The 25,041-nt window shown below is 40.2% G+C and overlaps 3 protein-coding genes and 1 pseudogene across 6 annotated transcripts in view; 3 read left to right on the top strand and 1 right to left on the bottom strand.

Annotated features, from left to right (window-relative positions):
• Window positions 1-25,041, bottom strand: part of LOC115730802 (zinc finger CCCH domain-containing protein 1-like) — a 98,690-nt gene that overhangs the window by 35,041 nt on the left and 38,608 nt on the right. The window lies entirely within an intron of this gene.
• LOC125316434 lies at window positions 8,247-24,735 on the top strand (annotated as a pseudogene).
• Window positions 21,071-23,192, top strand: LOC115729300 (cell division cycle 20.1, cofactor of APC complex-like). Its single transcript, XM_030659827.2, has 5 exons — window positions 21,071-21,436; window positions 21,602-21,877; window positions 21,993-22,262; window positions 22,362-22,943; window positions 23,052-23,192. The coding sequence occupies exons 1-5, from the start codon at window positions 21,338-21,340 to the stop codon at window positions 23,190-23,192; spliced, it is 1,368 nt and encodes a 455-aa protein (XP_030515687.1). The 5' UTR covers window positions 21,071-21,337.
• On the top strand, window positions 23,248-24,656 carry LOC115729302 (uncharacterized GPI-anchored protein At1g61900-like). 3 transcript variants are annotated; one of them, XM_048284988.1, is made up of 4 exons: window positions 23,259-23,515; window positions 23,608-23,972; window positions 24,084-24,215; window positions 24,518-24,656. In XM_048284988.1, exons 1-4 carry the CDS (start codon window positions 23,404-23,406, stop codon window positions 24,542-24,544), a joined length of 636 nt encoding a protein of 211 aa, XP_048140945.1. In that variant the 5' UTR covers window positions 23,259-23,403; the 3' UTR covers window positions 24,545-24,656. The 3 variants fall into 3 exon arrangements, with proteins under 3 accessions (XP_048140944.1, XP_048140945.1, XP_048140943.1); XM_048284987.1 differs by having other exon boundaries at window positions 23,248-23,515; window positions 23,635-24,215; XM_048284986.1 differs by having other exon boundaries at window positions 23,330-23,515; window positions 23,608-24,215.

Raw genomic sequence — 25,041 nt, 5'->3', positions numbered from 1 at the left:
CGTTGAGTGTTCAATAGCTTGAAGAAACAGTGGTCAGCATCATTACTATTGATGATCTCATCGAAGCGGGCAATGAACTGGTGGGGAAGGAACTCGGGGATTTCGGTCGCCATGAGGAGTTGGAATGCTCAAAAAGAGTTTAGGGTTTAGAGAGAACCTTGGACACAGAAAGATGACGAGTGAAAGCTTTTTCAAGATCCTTAAAAGCAAGACGAAAAGGGCTGATACACGGTACGTAGTCGAAAGGAGTGCGTTTCGGGAAAAGGGATTAAGGGAAAAGCGTAATCATCATTTTTTCAGCTGGGGACCATCAAATCGGAGGAAAATATTTTAAAAGAGGTAAATCGTCGATTTACATCTTTTAAAGGGGGCATGTGTTGACACCTAAAACAATCCAAGAAAGCTTGTGACAAGCACGCGTGGGGGCGATAATCGGCTACGGGAAGGAACACTGAAGCAAGGTACGTGCCGATCAAAAAGGGTGCCACGTGTCAGGGTAAATTCTGGTGCCACTTCCTTCCGGAACAAGAAAAGCGCGCGGAAGAGGGCCACGATCGAAGTAGTTGCTAAAAAATTGGCGATAATCCCCACGAGGTAAAAAGAAAAGGCACGAAGACTAGGAAACCGTCATCCACGTGGCTTATGGAAAAGGGTAAAGCGTGGGGCCGAAGGAAGAAACCGCTCGGCGCTTATCAAAGAGTCTGCCTATAAATACCCCGTAGTAGCAACACACACAGACACACAACAACACATGCCCAAAAACACTTATCTTTTCAACTAGCTCTTAGCCTTTAGTCTAGCCTAGCCATAGCTTTCCGGATTCCCGTCGTCGATTCAATTCCGACGAGTTTCATATCCAGAGTTAGGTGTCGTCGATTCAATTTCGACGTCTACTCACTAGGTTCAGTGCAGTCGATTCAATTCCGGTGTTGTACCCTTCATTCACCCCGTCCAATACCGTTGATTCAATTCCGGTATTGTGTCCTATAATTCCCCGTCCGAGGCTGGTGATTAAATTCCAGCATTGTGTCCTACATCATTACCCGATCTTGTCGATTTAATTTCAGAATCGTGTCGAAGTTTGCTACATACTTCTACTATTGCACATATTGGGTTGTCGGAGTTGTTGAAAGTCCGTAACACGTCTTTTGTGTTAATAAAGACATATAACGCCTTTGACACTCTCTGTCCAAAATCGACCCGGAACCCCTTTTCGGAAAACGAACGGATTAAGTTTGATAAAAGATTCAAGCGTTAGCAATCTCCTTTGGGCTATAGTCATTTTGGGCCCAGAACCCATAATCAAAAAAGCCCAGTCGAAGGATTTCGACGCGCAACAGGTGCTGATAAGTTTTCCCAGAGTATGAAAGGGAAAAAGAAGCCGATATCTTGGAAAAAGGCTAGGATCTATATTCAGTTGAATTTAGGAGGATTTTCTCGACCAACCTCAAAGTCTTCCGATGCATTGTACTTGCCTCTGCTAAGCTTCATCCCTATCATACCAAAATCCATTGGATCTTTGATGGCATCTTGATAGCTTTAACCTTTCAAGACGAATATATATATAGGTGACAATCAATGATGAGCAGTACCGAATGCAATATATGAAAAATTCACTGAAGTATAAACCTGTGTAGGGTCTACTGTTCTGCGAATATTTTCTTCGAGTCTCTACTGCATTATTGTCATTATCACCATCGTGAAGATGGTGACAACCATAAGAACTGTTAATAGGAATAAACATAAGTTTTGATGAAGAACTCGACCTTTAAAACACAAATTAAACTTGTTTCTCATAAATATCTATACAAGAGATGAGTCTTCAATGCCTAGATTACGAATTTGTGGACAAAGGCATACCTTTGCAATGTATTAAGCAACAATTCGAGCTTGCTTTGATCCGGTAGTGGGGTTCTGGGATCCATTGGAGTTGCTTCATGATATACAAAGTTTGAGTCAATCTCAGAAATTTTTTCAGTACCATAGATTTAAAAGATCAAAGTAATGAATTAGGAAGAAGGCTTACTAGTATTAATGCGTCACTCTATACTTCTAAATGCGTCACTGAGCTGGATTTGATGTCGAATGAGAGTTAAGCCAATAGGCTATCATTCCGCAGGTAAATATTGAAAACATTGTCATATGATAAATGTTATTCCATAACTTATGCACCAAGGAATCTCCAACAGATAAATAACATAGTGGTCGAACAACTTTTCTATACGTCCTCCAAGGAAATGGCTATATATACTTGAGTCGCTTTCTCACAAGAAATCCAATCAAAGCCATCAATATTTATCATTTTTAATTTTTCACATTCCCGATTCCAGTGCAGGACAGAGACAAACTTGCATCTAGAACCAGGCTAAGAAGATGGGATTGAGCAATAATGGCAGAACCTCAAAACCTTTCTCTTTACATGAACTAACGACCAACTGATCATTTCACCTTTTTCTTAATACATAATTGTCATCAAGAGATGATACATGAAACCCTAGGAAATGAATGATCAGAACACTAACTAAAGCCTCAATCTCGCTTATAATCAGTAGTAGGCAACCTTTCTCTTAGTATTTGAATTCTACTATTCACAAAGCACCAGCAATAAGATATAAATGGTGTCAACCAATGTACTAGCGCTAGTTGAATAAGAAGGACCATAAAAAAAACCTCCTTGTCTTCTTTTATGTGCATTGCATGATCTCCCAAGGCAGTTCAAAGCATAAGGAGACTGATTCATGACAACATTCACAAAACTAGCATATAACCGAATAAAAAGTGCGTTGTATCTCCTGATAATGTAGGTCAGAATTCAAGGATGCAAATTATACAAAATATGCGAGTGAGCGCGTAAAGTATACTAGAAAATAATTAGAGTACCAGTTTCTTCACTTGTGCTTTAACCACATGAGCTTGTCGATCCACTGGATCAGATATCAAATCTTGTAACAATCTGGTCTTGACCTTTTTCCTTCCTCCGTTGTGATGGGATTCTTCATCTGGGAAGTCTAAGGTCATCTTGCCTTTCTTCTGGCTTCTCGGCTGTGCATTCCTCCTACATTCCTCACTAGACATGATTGATTGATTGATCCCTCTGTTCGTTCAAATTTGTTTTGGACTAACAACAACCGGATCAACAAAGAGTAAAGAATCAACTTCTACTAAACCCAAAAAATCACAAGAGCCATATAGACAATCAATATGTGAACCTAAATAAGTATTAAGTATACTGTTTTTTTGTCGCTGATAGGTGAAGTAATTGCACTGTGATAAAGGCTACAATAACATTGTAAAGAATGCCATGAATCTGACTCTTGAAGCAACATAAAAAGGCCAAATCATAAGAAAATATGTTTTCTAAATACCCAAAGTTTCGATGTACTTTACCGTCAGAATTCCATAAACAGCGGGAAAAGTACACTAGAAGTGCTATAACTTTTGTACGGCGTTCACTTGAGTGTCATAACTTTCAAAACGTTCACTTAAGTGCCATAACTTTTAAAAATCGTTCACTTGAGTGTCATGTTGACGTGGCAGCCGGAAAAGCTGACGTGGCAATCGGAAAAGTTACTGTAGACGCCGGAAAGTTAACGTGGCATGTCGAAAAAGTTACTGTAGCACTTAAGTGAACAATTTTGCTCCGACGTAGCACTCAAGTGAACGATTTTTGAAAGTTATGGCACCTAAGTGAACGTTTTGAAAGTTATGGCACTCAAGTGAACGCCGTACACAAGTTATGGCACTTCTAGTGTACTTTTCCCCATAAATAGCAATGAGATAACAAAAAGAAAATAATTGAATGACAACTTGCTGATAGAAAACCTTAGCATAAGCACTATTTTATTGTAGACGACTGATTTTCACCATTAATTAGGGCTTGGAGTTGTATAAGAGAAAAACAAATGCCATTCAACAGAAAAATTTGGAATTAAGTCATAAATGAGCTGGTTTCAAAACTATGGATTCGAAATTAAAGAACAATTTCCATTGCAAGATATTTGTCCAAAATTGTATTTTTCCGATTAAAAGCTTTTCAAGGTGTTTTGAAATAATATTTCCCCTATTAGTTCTCCTCCAAACCATTTAGGCAGGGCAAGAAATGAAATTGGGCTATGAAATTACACAATTGGTAACTCAAGAGATTGGAGATGCAATTTACATATCAAAGGGTGAGCATTCCTCAATGGGAAAATAAACGAAAAATAAATCAGCTTCCAAACACCTTTGGATCCTTGGATTAGGTTTTCTTTACTTATCAAAGCATGAAAGATCGAAATTTGATATGCTTGAAAGGTATGTACCAAGAGGAAATCTAGTAATCACACAAGAGTATCTCAGAATTGAAATCATGACAAATCAGTCATAGATCTATGCGATTTAGGCATGCATGGCTATGGTTGGGATCAAAAACCATGAAATATAGTACATTACCGAATACACCTAAGTAAGCGAACATAGAGATGCAATAACACTCCAGTCAAGAATGATGCACTCCTCACTTCTCTGCAACGAGCGACTCCGATAAGCCCAGTCTACACTCCTTACTTCTCTATTAAAAAAAAAATCATCTTGTTAACACCTTTGGATCCATGAATTAGGTTTTCTTTACTTATCAAAGCACAAAAGATTGAAAATTGATGTGCTTGAAAGATATATACCCAGAAAAAAATCTAGCAATCACACAAGACAAATCTCAAAGACGAAATCATAGACAAACCAGTGATAGATCTATGAGTTTTAGGCATGAATGGCTTTGATCAGGATAAAAAAACATCAGGTAGAGTACATTACCATAGACACCTCTGTAAGCCAGCATAGAGGGGCGACAACTCTCTCGTGCAATCTTATGGAAACTCCTGGCTTGTCTACAACAAGCGACTCCGATAAGCCTAATCGGCCAATAATAAAGCAAGTACATTAATTTTCATCTTTTAAGGTAAGATTGGTGGGTTCAATGCGATATGAGTGCATATTGACATGGTAATGCTCATATAAGATAATTACAACGGCCACATGTCAATATTGCTCCACAAACAACAAAGGTTGGTGCTCTAATTATGCTACGTCGTTTTGCATATTTTCTCACTGGTCTTTTATTAATGTGTTCATATGAAGTAAATTAGGTAAATAGTTTCCAAATGAGAGTGGTAGAAATTACAATACTGAATAAAAAACAAAACTTGAAACGTTTGTAGTTGTGCTTTGTGTATCGTTGTGAAATAAGTCTATTGTAAACAATATTGTATTTTTCCGATTAAAAGCTTTTCTAGATGTTTTCAAATGATTTTCCCTCAATAGTTCTCTGCCATACTATTCAGACAAGGCTAGAACTCCCGATTGAGCTATGAAATTACACCATCGGTAACTCAAGAGAGCAGAGACGCAATTTACATATAACAATACACGCATTCAATCTCCCGGAAGGGTTTCCTTGTGATAGTTTGGCTTTGGGGGTAAAAATCCACTGACCATAATCTCTTAGAACTAAAACAAAAAACAAAAATAACACTCACATTTCATGCACGTAATAGCTTGTCTTTACCTATGTTCTTTTCTCTTTTACCAACTCCTTTTTGCTTCTTTTTCCCAGAAAAAGAGTTACGGTCAACTCCCCAGAAAAGAACAATAAATGCTCCAGAAAAGAGTCTCAAGCAACTCCTCAAAGCAAAAATAATCACTCAAAAAATCATCTTGGAAACACCTTTGGATCCATGGATTGGGTTTTCTTTACTTATCAAAGCATAATAAATTGAGAGTTGATCTGCTTGAAAGTTATATTCCCGGAGAAAATTTCATAAATGAAATCATAGACAAGTCATAGATCCATGAGACTTAGGCATTAGCTTTGATCAAGATCAAAAAGCACGAGATAAAGTACTTGACTTAAGCGATAACCACGGCCCGCTGCAACTGTCACTTGTGACCACCGCAACTGTCGCTCGCGACCACACCCCCTGCCATCGACCACCGCCATCGCAGGCTGCCGTTTGTCGCTCACGACCACCGCCGACCATCGCCCACCGCCACCCATAATAGACCTCCGCTGGTCGCTGCCCACCGCCACCACCCACCGATCTCTCTTTATTGCCAACCACTGCCCATCGCCAACCTCCGCCTGTCGCCGCCACCCGCCTACCGCCCCCCATTGCCAACCATCGCCGACGTTCGTCGATATCACTTCTATACCAGTCCAGCATGAATCTCCTTTTACATTAGCCCCTCCACCTAAACTTCGTAAGTCTCATGCTTTAAAGATAGACTATCTTTATGAGGTAGCTTACTTTGAAGATAGTAAGATTTTCGAAACACATCTTCCTCTCATAAATCCCTACTTCACATTTTCCAGACCCTCCTCTTTCTCACCCATCGGATCTATAAAACATCTTATCAGACATACTCCAAGATCTATCAAGGAATATGTTCGATCCTCCAAGTTTGATCAGCATCATATACTTGCTACCCAGCAAGAATAGTTTGTGACCCTCCAAATACCTCGGGAGTTTCCACTATAGTGGACCCAACGGGGTTTCACACACTTACATTTTAGAGCCATCAGACTTGCTCTTTCCTTCTATGGACGAAAAGGACTTCCCGTTGTAGCCCAAATTGCTCTTCTAGATACTCATTTTCTGGATTACCAGCATGTCTATATTGGAACTATCCAAACTACTCTGAATGTCGGAACCGTGTTTGTCACCCTATTTCTAAACTTCAACATGGTCCTTGTTGATCCTAGCCTATTGACAGCCCTTAAAGTCCAGCTACGGATAACAGGAGCCCAACGGACTCCTAATGCTATAGCTGCTACTCTCCATTACCATATGGTCTATAGAGTTCGAGATCATGCCATAGATCTGAATCTCCCAAGTGCAGAAGAAGCTTTGCTTATCTCGGTTGATTATGACCAAACCTCATGTGTCTATGTTCCTAGACAAATTCCCAGAGATCAACTTGTTAAGCTCTTGCCAGGCAGTTAGGTAACCAACCATAAAAAGCTTCATCAAAATTCCCGATCGATTCGGTCCTTCGAACCACATTTTACAAAAAAAAAAAGAGATAGTCTTGTTACCATCAAGTTTGCAAAAGAAAAAGAAGACTCTACTTCCATTTTCCCTTCATTTCCCACTATCCTATGTTTCACCCCTTGTCCTACTCGAATAGTTAGTATGGAGTGCTCTAATCCCAAGGAATTTGTACGATCTTTCGACTCGGATGGACAACCTATCAATTATTACAAAGATCCTTCGGGACATTGCTATTGGGATATTGATTGTCCTTGTTCTTCTTGTATGAAAGAAAAAGATGAAGAAGATTACTCATCTTTTTCCGAAAGAAGAAAAAACAAGAAGAAATCTCTTTATCAAAGATACCTTGATGGTGATCCTACGGTTGGACCACTAGGTGAAGATGGCAGCAGATGGCAATACATGGTCGAGTATGGATTTCTCGATCCACCTTAAAAAACTCCACCTCCACCTTCTTGCCCCGATCGGCCAAAACCACCACCACCTACTCCACCGTCACCTAAAAAGTCAGCCACTTCTCCTTTCTATATACCCATTCAGAAATGGGTAAAAAAGAACTCATATCCCATTCAGGCTTCAGAGCCATACATTCGTGTTCCAAAACCGGAGCCACCTCCGGTTTTACCCGAGACATGCATGTTCCAACATTAAGATTTTCCACCACTCAAGTCTTTGACTCAAGAACCTAGTCCTTCTACAGCCCAATTTCCTCGGTTAGAAAAGTTTTTTGACCCTTGGCGAAGATTTGACCATGCACCTAAGGTACTTGCACCAACCGATGTTGATATTCATGGCGCACACAAAGGCCTAACACCTGCTTAGACTGTTTTGAATTGGCGGACAGAAAATGCCCTTGCCCAGAACGTTGCATTGAGTAATGTGGCAACTCGATTAGAACGAGTAGATCGGACAACTACTTTGTCAAAAAAGATGTTAGAAGATTTTCAAAAGAGGCTTTATCTGCTTGAAACAAAGCAGATTCCACCAAGCCATTAAATGGAAGATCAAACACCTGAGATTGAAAAGCTTAAACACCAAATCTAGATTCTCCAAAAGGAAAAGCCTTCTTTCACTTCCGAATCTTTTACGTTCCTTTCTATGTTCTCGCCTTCTACGAAAGAACTTCCTCCTCCTTCAGGTTCTTCTTTTGCTGCAATCCTTAACACAATTGCACCACCCCCAAAAGAAAATGTTTTAGCCCTTCGTGCACGGTTAAGAAAAATGGACCAGGAAGAGCAAGCTAAGGGAAAGGCTACTACGGCCCAACCTTTAGCTCCTCATGTACCATCTTCCTCGGCACCATCGGCTCCACCAAAACCACCGTCGCCCCTAGCCCATCCACCAAGTCAATCCTTTATGGTTTCTAATCCTTTAGAGGATTTCCTTAGGCATTGGATTCCTTCAATCTCTGTTGTTGACCCCGTTATGCATGAACCAGAGTCCTCTTATGATTCTGATTCATCCGCATCCGAATCTTCTCAGCCGGATCTCCCCCAACCTACCGTGATGATGGTAGAACTTGTTGTTAAAGAAGAAGATATGGCCACTGAAACATGAGCCTTTCATATGCCAAATGTCCAAACTTAGTCATCCGGGACATCTTCTTCTTCTTCAAAATATTTCACTTTTGATGACCTTCCTTATCATAAGTAGCCTAAAAGACTTGAAGAGTTTCATGCCCGGCTAGTCACTAGAAATCTCACCGAAACCGGCACTTATGAGATTCTCCTTGAATTTGCAAGCCGATTCTTCGGATCATTAAAAGACTAGTGGAAAGTGCTCCCGAGACGGGACCAAATTAGCTTCCTCACTATGTCATTTAATGAAGCCATTCAGCTCATCCATATGTTCTTTATTGGACAACCCAATGATATTAAGGAGCTAAGGCGAAAAGAATTTTTTGAACGAAAATATTGCTCCATGGCCAAGAGAGATCTTGACCAATACTTCAAAGAAATGAACAAGCTCTTATATCTTCTTGGCGCAGATACAAATCTTAAATCTATATTTCTTTCATTCATCCCCGAAAGAAATTAGCCGAGCGATTGAGTTGATTTTGCGAGCCGGATAAAGAGCGTTGGCAAATGCCATGATTGGAGAACTACAACAAGCAGTTCATGTTGCTCTTGAAGAAATGTGTTTCAAAAGAAGTCTCTTTAAGACTTATCTTCGAGAAAATAGAACACTTGATAGAGTCCGTGAAAGACCGGATCTAAAGATCAAGTGTTCTAAGGATTGTAATGATCCTTCCTACTCGGGACACAAGAAAAAGAGACATTTCAAGAAGTTCTCTTTTGGCAAAAGGAGACACAAGGGCGGGGCAAAATGGAAATTCCTCGGAAAGAGAAAACGTTCTTCCTCTTCCTGGTGGAAGAAAGCCAAATTAGATATGTGCTATATACGCAACAAGAAAGGACATTTCTAAGAAACGCCCTCAAGCAAAGCGTCATGGAAGTTATATGATTGAAAAAGTAGCCCGGTCTACAAGAATTCCCCTCAAAGGTGATGATGATGTCGAATCCATATTTTCCACGAAGATGAACCATCATCGAGACACTCTTTTTCTCTCAAAGCCTATTCTTCTTACTCAAATGATCAATCTCCAAGATATATCTTTGCATTCTCCTCTGGTTCTCCTCCTGATCCCCCTAATTCTTCCCTTGATTCATTTTATATCAAACCTTTAGTTTTCCATTCTCCCTATATTCCCATCCAGATATTCGTTCCTGACTATCGCAAGCCAATCCAAGTGATAGCTCTTATAGACACTGGAGCTGCTGCATCTCTCATGGATGTTAAGGTACTTCTAGAAGAAATGTGGATGCCTTGTACAAGGTACTTCAATTATGCTTCTAGTAATACTTTTACAACTAAATTCCGTAGCAAACCAATTACTCTCCAAATTTTTCCCTAATGTACTATTACTACAAAGATCTTTGGATGCAATTCTCCTGACAAAGATCTCATAATCCGTTGGGATATTTAATTTCAGCTTTCACAGCTCACTATTGTACCCACAGGGATACAATTCAAAGATCAATTCCGAGAATTTGTGGATATCCAAAGACTTTTCATTATCCAACCAGAAATTCTTGACCCTATCACACAAAGCCTTTTATCCTGGTGTTACGAATCTCACTCACAATTTTCTCAGACTTGTTCCCACCCTCTTCGAAAGGATCCAGATTTCTTTGTTCAATTATCGTTTAAGAAGAATGAAGACATCAATCCCACCAAGGCCAGTCACTCTGGGATGAATCCTAAACACCTTGCTCTAGCCCAAAATGCTCTGAATTGTTTTCTTAAGGCCTCATTGAACCTTGTGATTCTCAATGGGCTTGTGAAGCTTTTTATGTTAATAAAAGAGCATAGTAGAATCATGGGAAACTCAGGCTAGTAATTAACTACTAGCCTTTGAACAAATTCCTCCAAGATGACAAATTCCCCTTTCCACACAAAAACTCCATCTTTTTCAGCCTAGCCCAAGCAAAGATCTATTCCAAGTTTGGCGGTTGGGAATCCTTCCTGAAGGCAGACCCAAAATAGGATTTTCTATTCCAAATCAGCATTTCCAATGGACTGTTGTCCCTTTTGGACTCAAGATAGCCCACTCTCTTTTCCGGAAGGCAATGTACAGAATTTTCCGATCCATCCCGCAACATGCCCAAATATACATTGATGATATCCTCCTTTATTCTGTTGATGAGGAATCTCATTGTAAGCTCCTATCTCAATTTGCTGAGATTGTGAGTAAACACGACATTTTGCTTTCCCAGAAGAAGATGATTATTGCCCGAAAAGAAACAAAATTCCTTAGCATGCACCTCAAAGAAGGAACCTATTGCCCTAGACCTCACATTGCGGAAGATTTGCAGAAGTTCCCGGGAAAAGACTTGACTATCAACCAAGTGCAATCTTTTCTTGGCATTATCAATTACCTTCGGGATTTTGTCCCAAAAATCTCTAAAATCCTCCATCCACTTCAGAAGATGCTCAAGAAAAATGCACCGCCATAGAGACCAAAGCAAACCAAAGCAGTTGCCTACCTCAAAGAAGTATTGCAAAATCTTCCTCTTTTGCAAATTCCATCTATCGGGAAAAGAACCTTGCAGATAGATGCCAATGACAAATATTGGGCAGCCATCCTCCTTGAAGAAGTCAATAGTAAGCTACGAATATGTGCTTACAAAAGTGGCGGATTCGCTTAGGCAGAAATGCATTATCATTCAACTTTCAAGGAAATCTTAGGCATTAAGTATGGAATAAAGAAATTTGAATACCATCTCATAGGACAACATTTTATAGTCGAAATGGATATGTCCTCTTTCCCTTAGATGCTCAAATTTAAGCAGAAGCAGATCCCACACCACAACTTTTGAGATGGGCAGAATGGTTTTTAAAATATTCTTTTGATACTAAGCATATTCCGAGAAGAAAGAATGTGCTTGCAGATTTCCTCTCCAAACCAAAGCAGCTAGTTTCCTCTATTAATAGGTACGAACGGAAAGAAGTTACTGGAAATACATTTTGTGTGGTTAATATGAGAGAACATTAGTGGCCTTCACACCAATATCCTCCTGACATCCCATATTTAATTAAGCAGAACCAGTTCACTCCCAATCTTTCCGAAAGATTTTGGCATTATCATTACCACATTTTTAGCGAATATGGTGGTCCGATGTTAAAACCACATGGGCTTAATCGTGACTATCCTTTCATTCACCCACTCTTGTGGTCTCCGGATCTTGAATTCCCAGAAGAACTCAAATGGATGCTATGGTACATGTCTAATCTTTACCATGTTGCCATAGAATTCCTCGCAGACAAGATTGTAAGAGCTTTATCCAAGGCTCTTATGGGAAACTATTCCAACTAGCAGCACCTTATGGACATGTTCACATGGTTCCAGCCCTTAGGAGCGTGGAGAGAGTTGTTTAAACAACAATGATGAGTAGGAAGACCTAAACCAGAAAGACACACTGTTGTGATCCTCTATAAGCCATGGTTCTTTGTTGGTCCAACAAGAGACCGAAGACTAGACGCCACTCAGATTGGCATAACGACATTCAAACCCAATATTCATGAACATGTAGCCCAAGTCTATTGGACTCTGCCAAACACAATTTTGGCTATTCCACATGAATATAGAGAGCTCCAAAGAATTTTGTGTCAAGAAAACAAAGTTATCCCTCTAGAAATTTAGCTATACCAAGCAATAAATCTTTTATGGGATACTTTTCGAACACTTCCAAGAACCTTTGAAGCCCTAGAAGAATTCAGATAGAAACAACCATCGTCCTCAATGGATATGGATCAATCTACTCAAGATCCATGGGGAGGACCACTATCACAAGATCCATATGATTTCCCATAGCCAACTTGGCCCGGCCAGATCCAACCGAATATTCCAGCAGATATTCCGTCCCATTTAATCTCTTATGACCCCGAGCTTGATAATAAGATTTCAAAGTTCGAGGAAGAACAGCTTTTGCGGGCCTTCAAGAGACAGAAAGATGGTCCATACAGCTCGGACTACGATGATGTGAATTATTATCCCTCTTAAAACTTGTGCCAGCAGCAGCTTTATATGTATGTTTGAAATAATTGGCCATCCGTGGTCAAAAGTTGTGTGTCTCATGTATATCCTATATGCGTTAATCATGGATCTAAGAATCCAATGTCTTTGTCGTCTTGTGAGTCAATTCGCCTATATAATGGCGCCTTGTGTAATGTGTTGGGGGAGACGAAGCCTCCTTTAGAAATTAGAGTGAAGTTCTACTACATGAGTTTCTAAATTCTCATATCTTCTCTCTCTATGTGGTTTCTTATTTCAGAATTGTTTTGTTAATTAGGTAGTACGATATGGTTCAGTATGCTCTCCACTTGCCACACTGGTAGAACACGGGAATTAGAAATTTCTGATGTCTTGAAGGTTGACCTTCAAGAACAAACCTTGAAACTAACAGGCAGACAACTAAAATCGCCAAGAGGGCTTGAGTTTGGGGTTAGCATACTTGTTTCTTGGTTTGGGTTTGTCTCCGCTTCCTTGACCCGTCACCAATTGGTGGCCGCCGCCCATCGCCGCTTGTGGCCACCACCGACCTCCAGCAATTGCTGACCATTGCCCATCGCCGACCTCCTTCGATTGTCGACCGTGTCAACCACTCACGCCGACAATCGCCGCCACCATCGACCTTCACCGGCCGTAGCACATCGTCGATCATTGTCGCGAGTAGAAATTTTTTGGCTGCTGGCAATAATTTTTCATAAAAGATTTTGTGCTAATAATATTTCAAAAGTAGAAATTTTCAATCATTATTGAAAGAATTTTTTTTTATAAAAAATTAAAGCAGAGTTAGAAAAATCAATTTCTGGTGGAGAAGGTTGCCATGCGCGCCCTTGGCACTCGCATTCATGGCGAGTCCTCACTCCCTCCTGCGCACAGACACAAGCGCAAAGATTGCTCTTTTTCTCTTCTATGAACCCTTCTCTTTCTTCTCTCTCTGCCTTTACACACCCACTATACCAATCCTCCTGAATTCGGCTAAGATTGATGTTTCGTGACAGCACCGCTTTACACTCTGTGCCTTTTGTTTTCCTTTCTGTTCCTTTGCACTTTCTTGTGACCAAGGTTGCAACTTCTTTTTGTCAAGCGAGGAAGGGGAATTCAAATGGAGTAAACGGCAGGAGAGGAAGGATGTCTCCTGGTCTCAAGATTGTGTTTTTCCAGGCTTTCTTGCTGTTCATTGTGAGTGATCCTCCTATTATGCTTTGTTGTGTGCTGGGCTCTGTTATACGTTTTGCATCATCTTTGGATTGTTAGCTGGGTCATGATTTACACCTCAAGAATTTATCTGGGGTTGGTTGGCATTCTGATCATATGTGTCAACCGTTTGTGGAATTCTCAGGGTTGTTATTTTGAGCTCAGAGTTGATGTTCATTGGCTGTTTGATCTGTAGAATGTACAAAAACTTGTTCAATGTTGTTTAGGTTAGAATTAATTGAGCAATGTACTCGTGAGGACATTAAAGTATATTGGAAGCTCAGGATAGTGTGGCATCATTTATGAATTGGGCATTTCTAGTGCTTCTCTTGCGGGTTGCCCGGTCATAAGAACTATTAGATTTGAATGGTGAATTGTAAGTCAGCACATTTGATGCAACAATGTATGCTTTATGGTTGCAACCAATACCGTCACTTTAAGTGTCTAGTGGCTGAGATATTAATGGTTGATGCCTTGATGGTGTTAAGTGCACCAGCAATGTGTAATTGCTTACGAAAGTCCAATGTCGAAAACCTGGAGTGAAACTGGTATATCTAATCGACTCGTATGTCAAGGGCTTCATGTTTTAGCAAAATGAGTCCAACTAGGTGTCTATAAGCTGGCACTTTCCGTTCCCTCTTACGATATCCTTCAGTTGCAATCCCCAACAGATTGCATCTTAAGCAGTCACTTGTTTTTGGATTCAACCTTGTCTTTGTAGCATGTTGAGATTGAAAATCAGGAAACTGCCAATGAGAAATGATCCAAACCAGAATTATCAGAATCATCAGCAAAATCCATTAAGTACTCTAGATTTAGCAGAAGCATAAGAAGAATTTCAGCATTAAAGATAGAACTCTGTAGCCAACAATGATCAGCAAAGTTTGCATCAGTGACTACTTGTTTCCGCATATGCTCACTATGTTTAGTCCTTGAAGTTTCTGAAGTTCTTTATAATTTAGCAAACGGTGGTTTGAATTTTACTCTTTCCTATCTATTTTGAGTGCTGTGAATGTTTGTCAAGATACTTGGTGGTGTTTCTATTTAGTTCGCATTATTGTTCAACTTTTCTACAGTTCTGCATAAATGTAGTTATAGCAGATTGGATGACCACACATTGGCTCTCTTTAGCAACATTACTGTGCCCAAATTGTCAGGTACATATTTTGCCCATATTTTGTCTCTTGAATTCATCAGAGCTTTGCCTTTGATGTCCTGAATGCTACCTTGTGTTATGCTCTTATCGCAGGAGTCTGTACATTAAACTTCACAGCAGCTGAAAACTTGATGAGCATGACCTCCATTGATTGCCGGGCCATTTTTGCACCATATGTAGCGCACATGATATGCTGCGCCCCCAATACGAGGCCACACTTACAATTCTCATTGGACAATCCAGTAAAACCACTAATCTTCTCGCTTTGAACGGAAGCCTGGCCAAACATTGCCTCTCTGATGTGGAGTGATTTTGGCAAGCCAGGGTGCTGGAACTAACCTGAATCAGATATGCACGATTCACACACAGAATCTAACCAAAGCTTCTTGCCCGGTGAAAGATGTTTTCACATTTGAGAGCACAGTAGAATCTTCACAGCTTCTTGCTGCTTGCAAGAAGGTTGATCCCGTGAAAGAATGCTGCGAACAAGTCTGTCAAAATGCTATACTAGAGGTTGCTACTAAAATTGCTTTGAAAGCTTCTGATGATCTCTTAAGTCCGAACAAGCAGCATATAGTGATGGATCAGTCAACCAGGATCGATGATTGTAGAAACATCGTCCTAAGGTGGTTGGCAAGCAAACTCGATACATCTCAGGTAAAGAAAGTTCTCAGAGGGCTATCGAGTTGCAAAGTTAACAAATGCGAGTTAGAGCAAAAGTGCACCGACTTCACTATTTTTCAATACCTCATCATGCTTTTCTTCTTTCAGTTTGTCCTCTGGTTTTTCCCGACATGAAACATGGTGCGAAAAGCTGTGCCAACAGCATAAGCAACCCGACAGCATGCTGCAGTGCAATGGAAAGCTACGTCTCCCACTTACAAAGGCAGAGCTTTGTGACCAACCTGCAAGCAGTGGATTGTGCTATGTCGATGGGCATGAAATTACGGAAATTGAATGTATCTGGGAATTTTTATAGCCTGTGTCGTATTACTCTTAAGGACATCCTCTGTTCAAGGTTGACTTTGCCTCTCCTGTCTCTTCATTATCCCAGCATGCTTCTGTTTCGTTAATCGAAGACAATCCTAACGTTTGCTCTTTTTGTTGAATGGTCTCGGGGATCGGCAATTACAGTGGGACATGAAGGTAATATGCCTATTGCATTTCCACTTTATCTGCTCATCACTATCTTTTCTTTCACATAGCTATCAGGGCCGGTATTCAGATCTAGAAATTATGCCCTCGCTTATGGTGAGCACGAGAATTGTGGGACATCCGAGGGTTGAGTTTCATATTAATTATATGCGTGCCTTAGTAATTGATGTACAAGCTTTATCATACTTTGCTTGATTCTGCCTGCCTAGTTGTGCTTTATTTGACACATTGAACTTAAACTGATCATGCTCAGACTCTTCCTGGATAGTTTCCGGATGACTCCTACCGAGCTTGCCTTCGGATGCCATATTCGACAAGTTTTATGGGATCAGCTTCTTGTGGGATCCAAATGACAACATTCCTGCTCCGTGGCTGTTGACAGACCAGTTTCAAACTTCATTGTGCAATAAAAAAGTACGTTGCTAATGAGATACGCCCTTTCGTTAGTTGCTAATGACTTTGTTTTTTCGCCTCTCTGACTTGTCATCTGTCTAATTCTAGCTGTCAAAATTCCTGCGCTTCCAGCAGCAACGTCAGTTCAAAGTGGTAAGCCAATCTTTTTCCAATTAACTAGTAGCAAATGTATTTGGAGGGACCAAATTTAGCTAATTGAGATGTTCAAGCTTGTGTTTGAATACATGGAGGCAGGCCTTGTTCCATTGCAAGAAATGCATTTACAGTACAACAATGGCATCCCTGAACTGGATGCAATAAAGCAAAAACTTTAGATCAGAATCTGATTTTGGCATTTCTGGTGTTTGAAATCAGGAACACTACAAAATTTCCGGATAGTTGCTGCACTTGACTGCGACGCTTTCTTTATTAGCAGGTCTTCATGGCAAAGATGTGAAAAGCCTTGTGCTTTGGCCACTCCTGTCAGTTCTTACGATGTTGCGGATGCCGTCAAGCAGCTTCTTTTACTCAAGGAACATGGATCATAAATCTGCGTGGTCCCTCGACAGCATCCGATCCTTTGACAATGCGATGGAGGTAACAACCGTAAAGATTCCATGTCCTAAAGGGAAATATATGCCAACAATTACCGTCATAAAGAACATGCATCTCCCTGAAAGTGATCTCAGAAGAGAGAAACTTGACCCGAGATGACTCAAGATTTTCCTTACAGATTTCCATTTGCTCTGCATTCTTGCATGAATTGCAATAAATTTGTGTAAAAAGGATTGCTATATATTGGCATTAGAATGGATCATATAGTATTATAGAATACATATTTCATGATTGGTTTGCAGATGAAAGCAGTGTGCTGGCAATAGAACAAGTTAATCTCCTCCTTTTAGAGCATTAATGTCTTCTATTTCATGAATCTTGTTAAGATATGAAATGTACATTCGCCACAAGAAAGACACCCTGAAAGGACAAAATTAACTTTTGCCTTGGGTTGACCCAAAGGCAATCAAAGGACTACCTAAGGCGACGATTCTGAATCTATGATGATAAACATGAAGTTTCATCACTTTGGGTTAGACCTAAAGCGAAAAAATCGTGGTCGTGTTGTCTTAAATTTAGGCCTAAGCGAAAAAAACTTTATTTTTGGCTTTTTTTTTTCCATAAAAAACAAATGCGATACATATATCAAAAGGTACATAAAAGGTTTTCAATTCTAGCAAATCCCAAATAACTGTTGAACAAGGCAAAAACTTAAAAGCACTTAACAAAGCATAGTCTGCGGCTGGAAGCATATTCTCATCCCTCAATAACAGATCTATCATCGTAAACTTTCGACAACCAATCACCATATTTTGTGATGAGCACATGCCAAGCTCGCCCACAAAAGTACAATTTCGTTGCCTTAAGGTAGATTTATAGCAATGAAAACAGTTTTTCGTTACCTGTGGGTATGACATAAGGCAACCAAATTGGGAATATTGTCCAAAAAGTTTTAACTATGTTGTACGGGCACCAAGCCAATCCTAAACTTCTCAATTTGATCAATGTAGTCTTAAAACCTTTTGAATATTTTCTAATTTAGGCTAAACATCTCTATCATGGCTGTCCAATCAGCTCTAACCGTTCTATGTGATATGATCGGCAATCTAACTTATTTGATGGGCTCAAAATGACGTCGTTTGGAAAATAATTATTCTTTTCTTTTCTTTCATCTTCTTGGATTTCAAGCTGTCAAGGTTGTCGAGGCCTTAGCGATGGCCAACAACCCTTATTGGTCATAGGCTGGTGGCCGAGGAGGCTTGCGATGCTAGCAATTTCCAGTCTAAATTGGCCAAATGGATTATCTTGAAAAATTATCAAAAAGTTTAAGACTATATTGGTCAAATTAGAAAGTTTATGACTAAATTGACGGTCATATAATAAATCTATAATTTTTTGGATAATTTTTCCCGATAAAATTAGTATTTGGTCGGCTTTGGGTATGACCTAAGGCGAAAAACTTGGTAGTTAGTATTTGGTCGCCTTTGATCGAGTCTAAGAAAGTAAGCCTAAGTATATCCCGCCTGTTGCCAAAGAATATGGCGGGAGTTTGCCCGTCCATCAGGCCAAAAAAGAAAATGAGGCCGAGCATCTACATTGGAGTGAGTAGGCCGAGGAGACTTTTGATGGATTTAATTCCTTTCAATTTTCGATCTTCTATCTTGTAATTATTATGTTGTATGGCGGGAGTCCTTTTGTTGTAGGAAAATGTTTTCCTGACAAGACTATCAAGAAATGTACATTCTCAACCATAGACTTACACACATTCACCGCGTGTTTTGTATAAATCACTCATTCATTGGGAGATCGTGTGATAATAAATAATTGATGATCTTGTCAGACTGTCAGGTTAGCAGCGCTTCCTTTATTATATTTAAATACTTGCAATGTTCGATATTCTTAATCTTGTCATTACGTTGTTAATATTTACTCTATATTTGAAGTAATGAAATTTGCCGAGCTTATTCATATTTGATATAGGGAGATTACAAATTTTCGTCGAGCTTATTCGTTGTCTTAGAGTAAAATTTTCATTTTCGTTGTGCAGCCGAAAATTAAACCTAACACGATTAAAATTTTACCGAAGGTGACAATTTTCTCATCTCTTTGGTGCCGATTTTGTTATATAAGCCGATGAATTCTTTCACTTTTCATCAATTTATGGCGGCAAAAAATGAGTTCGCTCAGCTCACCACAAAAGATTTCTGTTGGCCATGCCAAAGGCAACAAAATTTGGACATAAAGCGACGAAAATCTTAGCCATTTTTTTTTTTTCTGGTAATGATTGCGCTATTCAGATGTTTGTAGATATCTTTGCATTAATAAAATACGCGCAATCGATACGATTCCTATTTAGAAATAAGGCATGAGCTTTTTTGCATATTTCACCTCGAAAAGAGAATAATGAAATATGCGCATCCATGCGGTTGAGTTAGCTCTTTTCTCACTAGCAAAAATGTGTGTGCACCTGTCGTGCAGACAATATCTCGTTTCTTCGTAGCTTTTCCCAGTAATTAGGAACATCTAATATCATGAGCAAAGTTACCAACTATTGAAACTGCAATCTACAATAATAATAGCTAGGGGTGTTCACGGATCGGGTCTCAGCCCGGCCCGAGCCCTCCCGAAAGTAGATAGTACCTAGCTCTACCTGGCCCGAGCCCAAATAAGTAGTACCTAGCTCTTCAAGCTGGGTCGAGTAAGATTCTTTTTTTTTTTAATCAAAAGCACTTGACAAGGCCGTCGAATAAAAAAATATAAAAAAAATGAAAAGAAAATAAATTAAAAAGAAAACGTGGGTGTCAAAAAAGTCGAATCCGGCCATGCCCGACTTAGCTTGAGCCTTATGCGAATAGTACCGAAGCCCGGCTCGAGCTTTTTTGACAACCCTAATTATAGTTGAGAGATGCCCACCTCTGAATAAAACGATGTCAACTTTCTCTTTCTTCACATCATATTTGCTTCAGTATGGATTACATTTGCTCTTATCTCTTCAAGGACCGTAAGAAACAGGCTTATGTTGGACTGAAAAGTTGGTCAATTTGCAAGCGAATAATTTTGGAAGATCTCGTATCTCTCCGGCGACGATTTTTTGATCGTTCAAATCAGATTTGTCCAAAGCAAGTATCTTTGCACATCTTAGTACGTCAAGATTGAAAGACTACATTCGATTCAATCTCTGCATAAATTGATTTACTAGGTGACTTCGTAATCCAATTTTATAACTCTTTCACAAATAGATAGAGCATGGGTTAAAAGAATTGTGCTTGAACTAGAATCCTTTCTTTGAGTTATAAAACCTCCTCCTTATTAAGGTAGTGGAGAATACGATTTTTTATTTCTATAAAAACTATTTATCTTGACTGGAAGCAAGCACTTCTTGAAAAAAAAAACAAAAAACAGACTATCAAATATTATATTTGGACGGAGCATTTAAAATGATGAAGGAAGAACAGAAATGAAACTTGTGATATAAAGACGAAACAAAAGAAAATTTTTCAAAAAAATCAATCGATTTATCATGATAATACGCTCATAATTTTATCCATAAACAATCAATTGATTGACTTTCAACTATCTTTACGGTGCTTAAGACAAAAAGAAAAATTAAAACCGCAACTCTATTTAATAGAAGATTGATTTTTCGTTCGATTATTTGTAGAGGGTTAATAAGATTAAAATCAGGGACAAACGCGTTATTATGAAGGGAAGGTAGTTTCGCCATTTGAATAACGCAACGGCTCTTTTAACGATGTACCCGTCGGCCTTCGGAGTTTTGGACGAGGATCGAAAGAACCCTAATCAATTCGTACAAAAAGCCCTTTTCATCTTCCCCACAATTCACAAAATCATCTATCTCGAAACCCTAATCTCCGTCTTCAACCAAAATCATCTCTCTCTCTCTCTCTCTCTATTGTGAATCGCAGGCTGCGGGCGCTTGATTTGGGAATCGCTTGAATTATGAATCGCAGGCTGCGGGCGCTTGAATTGTGAATCGCAGGCTGCGGGAAACTCTCTAAGGAAAACCCTAGTTTTCAAAGTTTCTAGGGCTCTTGCAAAGCAATTCACATCTGCGTACATATACTTAAAGATCTGATTGTTGCGTTAAATCCCCTTGTTTGCGTTGCAGGATTTTTTTTCTTGTGAGCTCTTCATCTTTCACTCCATTGGCAAAAACTTTCCCTTCGCCCCCATTACATAATTCGAATAACAGATTTTGGGTTTCGTTTTTTCTTTTAATTTTCTGCACATCGTCTTTCTTGCGCTTCCTTGTTTGGTGTTTGTGTTTGTATGGATGCAGGATCTGCCAACTCTTTATCGAATATGAAGTCGCAAGCTCGGTGCCCACTTCAAGAACAGTTTCTGCATCGGAGGAATTCTCGAGAAAACGTAAGGACAAGAAACATTCTATCTTCATGTGATTTTTTTGTCTACGTATTGGGTGGGCGTTGGAGTAATCAATTTTAGGAATGAGCCCTAATCTTTTCATTACTAGTCTATATATATTAGATCAGGAATCGTTGACAAAGTTTTGTCCGTTCATTGTGACACCAGCTGGACAGATTTATACCTAATCGATCGGCCATGGATTTCGATTATGCACACTACATGCTTACCGAAGGGAGGAAGGGGAAGGAGAAGGAGAATGCAGCGGTGAGTTCCCCCTCAACAGAGGCCTACCGGAAGCAACTGGCTGAAGCACTTAACATGAACCGGACTCGAATCCTTGCTTTCAAGAACAAACCCCCAACCCCCGTAGAGTTGATCCCGCATCAATTCACTTCTCCTCAGCCTGCCAAGCCAACAAGACCCCGCCGATACATTCCTCAGGTAAGAATACTTTTTTGTTTTTTATTTTTATTTTTTTTATTTTTATTTCATTATCTTTGTTATCTGTTTCTCATGAGGTGGCCCTTAAGCATAATATCGTTCATCTTACTAACAGACCTCAGAGAGGACATTGGATGCTCCCGACCTTGTGGACGACTACTACCTGAACTTGTTGGACTGGGGAAGCAGCAATAAACTTTCAATTGCTCTAGGGAGTACAGTTTATCTCTGGAATGCTTCAGATGGCTCTACCTCTGAACTTGTCACCATTGACGACGAAAACGGCCCAGTTACCAGTGTCAGCTGGGCCCCAGATGGTCGCCACATTGCCGTGGGTTTGAATAATTCTCAAGTACATCTACTGGATTCTACTAATAATAAACTGGTCAGTGGTTTTCTCACCATGAAATTTTGTATGTATAATCATCTCATGAAACCTGCCTGTTAAGTTGTGGTCCCAATTTGGTTGAATTTTTCATTGTAGTTAAGGACTTTGACAGGTGGCCACATAACTCGGGTTGGGTCTCTGGCATGGGACAATCACATCCTTACAACAGGAGGAATGGATGGACTGATTGTCAATAATGATGTGAGAAAGAGATCTCCCATTGTTGAGACCTACAGGGGTCACACCCTGGAGGTTTGTGGGTTGAAATGGTCAGCATCAGGAAGGCAATTAGCTAGTGGAGGGAACGATAACGTCCTCCACATTTGGGACAGGTCCATGGCATCTTCCAACTCACCCACCCAGTGGCTTCACCGGCTCGAAGAGCACACTGCCGCTGTTAAGGCCCTTGCCTGGTGTCCCTTCCAAGGGAATTTGCTGGCTTCAGGTGGAGGTGGAGGTGATCGGACCATAAAGTTTTGGAACACCCACACTGGCGTGTGCTTAGACTCTTTGGATACCAGTTCCCAGGTCTGTGCTCTGCTATGGAACAAGAATGAGAGAGAGTTGCTTAGCTCTCATGGATTCACTCAAAATCAGCTCACTCTTTGGAAGTACCCTTCAATGGTCAAGATTGCGGAGCTAACTGGTCATACTTCTAGAGTGCTTTTCATGGCCCAGGTACCTTTGCAAATTCTACTTTATGGTTCTAGGAATTGCATTTCTGCATTCGCTACTTTCTGATAAGATTTAGATCCTCAAGTAGTAACATTGTCTCTTTCCTGTCAGAGTCCGGATGGTTGCACTGTAGCATCGGCGGCAGGGGATGAAACACTGAGGTTTTGGAATGTGTTTGGTGTTCCTGAAGTGGCTAAATTCGCTCCAAAAGCTAATCCAGAGCCTTTTGCTCACTTCAATCACATTCGCTAAACGAAAAGTCACCACTGCTGGGCATATCAATTGTACGTCAACCATAATTTTGAATTTTTTCCTTTCCTATCTATTTCAAGTGCTGTGAATGTTTATGAAGATACTTGATGGTGTTTCTATTCAGTTTATATTATTGTTAAATTTTCTGCAGTTCTGCATAAATGTAGTTGTAGCAGATTAGATGACCACACATTAGCAGACAAGAAAATGGATGCTATTTTTCCCGAGAATATCCCCTACTGGGTCTCCTCAGCCCCTTCTTCCTCTTCTTGCACCTTCACCATTAGCTCCCTTTACCAACACTACTGTGCCCAAATTATCAGGTACATATTTTGCCCATATTTTGTTTCTCGAATTCATCTGAGCTTTGCCTTTGATGTCCTGAATGCTACCTTGTGTTCTGCTCCTGTCGCAGGACTCTGTACATTATACTTCACTGCAGCTGAAAACTTGATGAGCATGACCTCCATTGATTGCTGGGCCGTTTTTGCACCTTATGTAACCAACGTGATATGCTATCCCCAATACGAGGCCATGCTTACAATTCTCATCGGACAATCCAGTAAAACCACTAATCTTCTCGCTTTGAATGGAAGCCTGGCCAAACATTGCCTCTCTGATGTGGACCAGGTTTTGGCAAGCCAGGGTGCTGGAACTAACCTGAATCAGATATGCACGATTCGCGCACTGAACCTAACCGAAGCTTCTTGCCTGGTGAAAGATGTTCTCACATTTGAGAACATAGTAGAATCTTCAAAGCTTCTTGCCACTTGCAAGAAGGTCGATCCCGTGAAAGAATGCTGTGAACGAGTCTGTCAAAATGCTACAGTAGAGGCTGCTACTAAGATTACGTTGAAAGCTTCTGATGATCCCTTAAGTCCGAATGAGCAGCATATTGTGATGGATCATTCAGCCGGGATCGATGATTGCAGAAACATTGTTCTCAGGTGGTTGGCAAGCAAACTTGATGCATCTCATGCGAAGAAATTTCTCAGAGGCTATCGAGTTGCAAAGTTAACGAATGTAAGTTCGAGTGCCTGCATAGCTCATGTTCAAATGTATACTTCCGTAAAAACATGCTTGTGCATAAGTTTGAGTGTTTGTGCACATGGACACTTCCGTGAAAACGTGCTTGTAGTGAAGTTTTACAACACCACCATGTCATTTGTGACACCGATAACAGAAGAAAATGTCATGATTGACGCATTGATGGCCTTGGCAGGATTTTGAGCAGAGAGGCTTTTTTTCTTGTTTAGGGTACTTTTGAGCAGAATTCCACCGACTTCACTATCTTTCTACTCCTGATCATGCTTTTCTTCTTTCAGTTTGTCCTCTGGTTTTTCCTGGCATGAAACATGCTGCGAAAAGCTGTGCCAACAGCATAAGCAACCAGACAGCATACTGCAGTGCGATGGAAAGCTACGTCTCCCACTTACAAAGCAGAGCTTTGTGACCAACCTGCAAGCAGTGGATTGCGCTACACCGATGGGAGTGAAATTATGGAAACTGAATATCTCTAGGAATGTTTATAGCCTGTGTCATATTACTCTCGAGGACTTCTCTGTTCAAGGTTGACTTTGCTTCTCCTGTCTTTTCATTATCCCAGCATGCTTCTATCTCGTTACTCGAACACAATACTAACGTTTGCTATTTCTGTCAAATGGTCTCGGGGATCAGCAACTACAGTGGCAAATGTAGGTAATATGTTCATTTCACTATCTTTCTTTCACATAGCGACCAGGGCTGGTGTTCGGATCCAGGAATTATGTTTCTTACTAATGACAAGCCCAACAATTGTGGGACATCTGAGGGTTGAGTTTCATATTAAATGTACGTGTGCCTTAGTAGT

The sequence above is a fragment of the Rhodamnia argentea genome, chromosome 9, assembly GCF_020921035.1.
Source record: "Rhodamnia argentea isolate NSW1041297 chromosome 9, ASM2092103v1, whole genome shotgun sequence".
Classification (NCBI taxonomy): domain Eukaryota; kingdom Viridiplantae; phylum Streptophyta; class Magnoliopsida; order Myrtales; family Myrtaceae; genus Rhodamnia; species Rhodamnia argentea.
This window is presented reverse-complemented; position numbering and strand designations above follow the sequence as displayed.

Coding starts and splice junctions, on each gene's coding strand:
- LOC115729300 (XM_030659827.2), top strand. CDS start 21,338: ATGGATGCAGGATCTGCCAACTCTTTATCGAATATGAAGTCGCAAGCT. Junction 21,437..21,601: donor GGAGGAATTCTCGAGAAAAC/GTAAGGACAAGA, acceptor TTGTGACACCAG/CTGGACAGATTTATACCTAA. Junction 22,944..23,051: donor GAGTGCTTTTCATGGCCCAG/GTACCTTTGCAA, acceptor CTTTCCTGTCAG/AGTCCGGATGGTTGCACTGT.
- LOC115729302 (XM_048284986.1), top strand. CDS start 23,404: ATGCTATTTTTCCCGAGAATATCCCCTACTGGGTCTCCTCAGCCCCTT. Junction 23,516..23,607: donor TACTGTGCCCAAATTATCAG/GTACATATTTTG, acceptor CTCCTGTCGCAG/GACTCTGTACATTATACTTC. Junction 24,216..24,517: donor GAGTTGCAAAGTTAACGAAT/GTAAGTTCGAGT, acceptor TTCTTCTTTCAG/TTTGTCCTCTGGTTTTTCCT.